General features: G+C 56.5%; 2 protein-coding genes across 2 annotated transcripts in view; one reads left to right on the plus strand and one right to left on the minus strand.

Moving 5' to 3' along the window:
* The window catches only part of TNFAIP8L1 (tumor necrosis factor, alpha-induced protein 8-like 1), a 26292-nt gene extending 25834 nt beyond the window's left edge, over nt 1-458 (plus strand). The window contains exon 3 of the mRNA XM_011967472.1: nt 397-458. Within this exon, the coding sequence (XP_011822862.1) occupies nt 397-458 (62 nt within the window). The remainder of the gene's footprint in view (nt 1-396) is intronic.
* Nucleotides 459-503: 45 nt separating this feature from the next.
* Nucleotides 504-6017, minus strand: part of MYDGF (myeloid-derived growth factor) — a gene marked incomplete at its 5' end in the record, with an annotated part of 13014 nt that continues 7500 nt past the window's right edge. Inside the window, 3 exons of the mRNA XM_011967473.1 lie at nt 504-1022; nt 2608-2680; nt 3352-3433. Of these exons, the coding sequence (XP_011822863.1) occupies nt 943-1022; nt 2608-2680; nt 3352-3433 (235 nt within the window). The remainder of the gene's footprint in view (nt 1023-2607; nt 2681-3351; nt 3434-6017) is intronic.

A 6017-nucleotide genomic window follows, 5' to 3' on the forward strand; every position in this document is an offset into this window, starting at 1 on the left:
CCCGTCTCAACTAAAAATACAAAAAAATGAGCTGAGCGTGGTGGCAGGTGCCTGTAATCCCAGGTACTTCAGGAGGCTGAGGCAGGAGAATCACTTGAACCTGGGAGGCAGACATTGCAGTGAGCCGAGATGGTGCCATTGCACTCCAGCCTGGGTGACAAGATGGAAACTCTGTCTAAAAAAAAAACACACAAAAAACCACACTAAGGGAAAACAAGGCCCACAGGCTGCAGAGAGCAGGTCGGCCTTGCAACATCCTCCGGGGCTGGGGCCTCTGGCAGGCACAGGAACCTGAGTGTGCAGCATGTAGGAGGCCCAGGGACAGCGAGTGCCAAGGGGGGAAGGAGGCAAGTTCACATACAGCCACCTTGGGATCCAGTGCTTTGATGCCTGCAGAGAAGTCCCACCCAGAGACACCACCCACCTGCCCTCGATGGGGCAGTGTCAGCCGCGTCTGAGCCCCCGACGCACAATGGCCAGCCGGGAGGGCCCAGGCTGTGGGGTTGCTTTTTAACGTTCTTATTTATTTAAATATGAAAAAACATTTAATCTCTTCCCAGTTCATCTGAAAGGAGGTCCGTCCCCTGGGTAAACATAGGAAAGCAGTTCTGAGGGTTGGGGGGAGCATGGCTGCTTTCCCCAGTGTGGCCCCTGTGTTCCCCACCCTCTTTGTGCCCCGGATCTGCGATCCTGAGTCCAGAAGAGCTCAGCAGGAAGCGGGGACTGGGAAGCTGTTGGGAGCCAGAAGGGCCCCGGGGCCTCTGTTCTCTGCCCCAGGGCTTCAGCCACCCTGCAAGTCCCTCCGGACAAGGCAACGTCAGCCCAGGCAGAAAACTTAAGAGTCCCTCCTAGAAAACCAGTGATGTGCTGGCCTTTTCAGGGCCACAGGCCCCTTCAGCTTCACCAGAGATGAGAAGGTGCCGCCCGCAACAGGGCTGCTGGTCACAGCTCAGTGCGTGATGCCTTGGCCACAATCACCAGCTTGGACAGCTCGGCCTTGAAAGCCCCGGGCCTGTGAGCCACTACAAGAAAGAAACACATGGTTGCGCCCTGAACGTTGAAAATTCTCAGAAGTCCTGAGGATTTGGGGTGGGGTCCACAGTGGGGGCTGAGCAGGGAAGGGGAGCAGTCTCCAAAGCAGACTCCCATGTGAAAAGGCCCCAGGCTCTGAAAGTCTTACAGGTGATAGACGGGAAAATGGTGGTGTGGAGGGTGAGGTCGGTGGGGCTAACAGAGGTGGCAGGCAGCAGGAAGCCACAGAAAGACCTGAGGTGGGAAGAACCCTGGTCATTTGTGCCATGTTGTTGAGAAGAGATGCAGAAAGGGGCCAGAAGCAGCCCAGGAAGGAGATGATCCCGGCCTGAACAGGATGCAGGGTGGGTCAGGCTGCAAGACCTCCTGCTCAGTGGGTGAACCTGTCTGAGGCCCACATGACACTTCTCCAGCAGGGTCAGAACTCTGGCTTCCACTGCTACACCCAAGTCTCCTGGCCCTACCTGCTCTGTCCACTCCCTCGCCTCCCACCCTTGCCCCAGCTCGGTGCCTCCGATTCCTCTTTCTGCTTAGCACTGGCCCCATGCAGCTGAACATGGCTTGAGGACACTGGTGCTGCTCAGGCAACCAAAGGAGGACCCTGATGTTTCCCAGTGACCCCTGCAGCTTCCCCTCGGCATGCCACGGTCCCAACTTCAAAGCCCTGATGGCTTCTACTTTATTTCATTTATTTATTTTATTTTATTTATTTTTTTGAGATGAGAGTCTTCCTCTGTTGCCCAGGCTGGAGTGCAGTGGTATGGTCTCGACTCACTGCAACCTCCGGCTCCTGAGTTCAAGCGATTCTCCTGTCTCCACCTTCTGACTAGCTGGGATTACAAGCATGTGCCAACATACCCGGCTAATTTTGGTATTTTTAGCAGAGACGGGGTGTCACCACGTTGGCTAGGCTGGTCTGGAACTCCTGGCCTCCCAAAGTGCTGGGATTATAGGTGTTAGCCACCACGCCCAGCCTTGTTTACTGTTTTTGAGACAGAGTCTTACTCTGATGCCCAGGCTGGAGTCCAGTGGTGTGAACATAGCTCAATGCAGCCTCAACCTCCTGGGCTCAAGTGATCCTCCTCAAACTCCTGACCTCAAGTGATCTGCCCACCTCCGTCTCCCAGAGTGCTGGGATGACAGGCGTGAGCCACCACGCCCAGCCTAATTTTTAAAAAATTTTTGTAGAGACAGGGTCTTGCTAGCTATGTTGCCCAAGCTGGTCTTGACCTCCTGGGCTCAAATGATCCCCCACCTTAGCCTCCTGAGCAGCTGGGATAACAGGCATGAGCCACCGCGTCCAGCTAAGATAAAGTTCTAGTGGCACACAGCCATACCCGTTCACAGACATACTGTCTGCATCAGCTTTGTGCCACAATGGCGCAGCTCAGACAGAACCTACAGTGCCACAAAGCTGAAGATATTGATGAGGTGGCCTTTACAGAACCAGTTTGTGGATGCCTGGTCTACAGTCTCCAGGGACCCCTATGGCCGACCCCCCTCTCCAAACCGCCCCGATTGCCCGCCCTTGGATGGGGGTGTCGTCACCTCTACCCCATCCCCATCTTTCCGTACCTGCTGTTTTGGTCACTTCAAATTCCTCCGTTTTCAGGGGGACATCGCTTTCCCTTTCAAATGCGGCTTTAGACTGAAAGAGAACGAGTGGAAACTTCACCAGGGCCATTTCAACGCTCATCATTAGAACGATTCAGTTTGCTTTCCAAAGCAGCACAGACTAAAGCTTTGTGCTTTTACTAAAGAGGGAGAGGAGACTTTTTTGTTTTCGAGCCAGGGCCTCACTCTACCGTCCAGGCTGGAATGCAGCAGTGCAATCATAGCTCACTGCAGCCTCAAAGTCCTGGACTCAAGTGATCCTCCTGCCTTGGCCTCCTGAGTAGCTGGGACTACTGGTGCACAGTAACACATCTGGCTATTTTTTTAACTTTTGGTAGGTATAGGGTCTTGCTATGTTGCCTAGGCTGGTATCAAATTCCTGGCCTCAAGCAATCCTCCTGCCTCAGCCTCCCAAAGTGCTGGGATTACTGGCGTTGAGCCACCGCACCTGGCCTGGAGAAGTCTTTTCTGGCATATACAAGAGAAGCCGGCAGCAGCAGGTTACCAACCTCCCCGTGTCCCAGCGCCTCCTGGTCTGGGGGCGTCTGTGTGCCAGGTTCCTCCAAATTACATACCCCACCTCTGCAGGATTCGCTGTCCCGTCTCCTCCCTGTCCCCACGGAGCCCTCTCGTGGCGGGACATCTCACAGCTGCCCCAGTGCACAGAAACCACACTCAGAGCCTGCCCCACCCCAAGATACTCACATAGGCCATGGCGTACTCGATTTCGGCGCCTCGCACCTCTGCCTTGAACTGTGTGAAGTACAGATAGGACTTCCCCTGGGGCCTGCAGAGGAAGGGGGGCGAGGGGTCAGGCCAGGCCTGCTGGGTCTGGGTCTGTGAGCCCTGGAAGTAGCCCCACCAGGGACCTGGGCTGGGGTCAGCAAGTCTCATGCCTGCTTCTCAACATGGACACCATTCCCGAACACTGCTGACTAGGAAGGACGGATAGGGCCCTCTCAACATCAGAGCCTCTTTCCTTTGTGTCAGAATGTTTTGGGGTTTTTTTTGGAGACTGAGTCTCACTCTGTTGCCCAGGCTGGATTGCAAGGGCACAGTCTCACTCACTGTGGCCTCTGCCTCCTGGTTTAAGTGATTCTCCTGCCTCAGCCTCCCTTGTAGCTGGGATTACAGGCACCTGCGACCACACCCGACTAATTTTGGTATTTTTAGTAGAAACGGGATTTCACCATGTTGGTCAGGCTGGCCTGAACCCCTGACCTCAAGTGATCTGCCCGCCTGAGCCTCCCAGAGGGCTGGGATTAGAGGCGTGAGCCACCGTGCCTGGCCCCTTTGTGCCAGAATGTTCTTCCAGCTCATTCACAGACATGCCTCTCTCCTCTGTGGGCTGGGAGCTGCTCTGGGACAGGACCCCATGACCATTCACTGCACATGGCTTCTCGGGTGCCGACAGCAATCCAGGTACTACGGTGGGGGCTAGGGCTGGACAGTGAGAGGCCAGTAAAGGCTTCCCAGAGGGCGCTGACTAGGAAGTACAGGAGTTAACTAGGAAGTGGGGAGAAGCATCTGCCCAGGTCTCTAGGAGGCTACTAACGGGGGCTTCTAAGGAACTGGAGTGGCAGAAGGTGCCGGAAGGTGACAGCAGGGGATGATGGCATCTCTGGTGTGAAGAGAGTGTGATGGGGATGGAGGAGCAGCAGGGCGGCCATTTCTGTGGAAGCCCTGGCTGTGGTTCTACGTGCATGGGTGGGGCGAGGGTATCCAGGGAGTCCCTAGATTCTTCTTTAAGCCCTAGCACTGCCAACAGGCCTGGTCAGGGAGGGTCCAGTCACTGTCTGAGATGGGGAGGCCTGGGGTGGCAGGTCTCCGGGGCTGAACACGCCCCTGGGGAGCTTTTGTGGGGGTTGGACAGGAGGATTCAGGCTCAAGGTGAGCCCAGCCACCATCCCAACTGCTCCAGGCCTGCGCCTGCCCAGATGCTTTCTGGGGAGCCGGCACTCAGGGCTCAGGGGTCCGTGCGGGGCAGTGGCCTGCACAGACAATGGCGACCGTGGGCTTCCCCGTGACTACAAGGCGACCTCTACAGGGTCTCTCTGGGGTGATGGGGCCTGTCTCCTGTCAGTGACCCTGCTGATGCCTCCTGGGCTGGCCTTGGCCTGCCTGTAACGCAGCCAGTCCCATGGAGTGGGTGAGAATCTCCCCAGAAATGACTGGGTGAACACCTGCTGTTTGTAAAGCACCCTTCAGGGGATGGCGGGACAACGCCCACACGAGGCAGCAAATCACACCCTGTCCTTCAATTAAACGTCGCCATTCCCTGATCTCCATCTCTCATTTGTCAACGTGCTTTAACCTGACCACAGCGGTGGAACTACAGCTTGGACTTCTCCCTCCAAAGTGTCTGCACAAAATAAATGCTCAAGAAATACCCACCATTTGGGCTGAGACATTCTGGGCCAAGGATCAGGGAAGAAGGGACAAGATTCCTGAAGCCCCTGACCTCCTCCCCACTAGGGGCCCGATGGCTTCCTTCCCTTCATGTCCTTTCCCAGATCAAGCTGGGATTTAGGCAGTGGAGTTACGAGAATGAGTGGGACAAGTGGAGCTGGATAAGCCCATAAACCACGAGCCTGACTGAGGATAGCAGCAGGGGCCGAACCAGGCAGTGCCTGGGGAGACTTGGGGAGGGGCTGCGGACCCAGACGCGTGTGTGCTTGGGCAGATGGAAGAGAGGCACAGCTTTTGTGTGATTCCCAGATGTCTGCACCCCAAGAAGGCTACGAGCCATCAGGCTGGTCCTTCAGAGAACATGCTGGTAAAGACACGCCTGAGGGGAAACAGGAGGTCATGCTGGGGTCCCTGCAGGCGCCAGCTGGGGCCCCTTCTGGCGGGACACACTCCCTGGGAGATGGCATCATCCAAACCTCCACGGCCATTACCCCACAGACTCCCACACCTGTCACTGGCTTAGCTCGTCCCCAGTCCAGACCTGCACCAGCTCCGCCAGTTCCACCAGGACTCTTCCCAGCATCTCCCTCCTCCTCCCACCCCAGCTGGCTGATTCCACAGCCTCTAGTCTGTGCCCTCCCCACCCACCCTGTCCTCATTCTACAGCTTCCAATCTATCCTCCCCACCCAGCCTATCCTCCTTCCACACACCCTCCAATCCCCTCTCCACCCACCCCATCCTCATTCTACACACCCTCCAATCCCGTCTCCACCCACCCCATCCTCCTTCCACACAGCCTCTAATCCCCTCCCCACCCACCCCATCCTCCTTCCACACAGCCTCCAATCCCCTCTCTACCCACCCCATCCTCATTCCACACACCCTCCAATCCCCTCTCCAGCCACCCCATCCTCATTCCACACAGCCTCCAATCCCCTCTCCACCCACCCCATCCTCATTC

This window comes from Mandrillus leucophaeus, unplaced genomic scaffold (assembly GCF_000951045.1).
Source record: "Mandrillus leucophaeus isolate KB7577 unplaced genomic scaffold, Mleu.le_1.0 Scaffold8, whole genome shotgun sequence".
NCBI lineage: Eukaryota > Metazoa > Chordata > Mammalia > Primates > Cercopithecidae > Mandrillus > Mandrillus leucophaeus.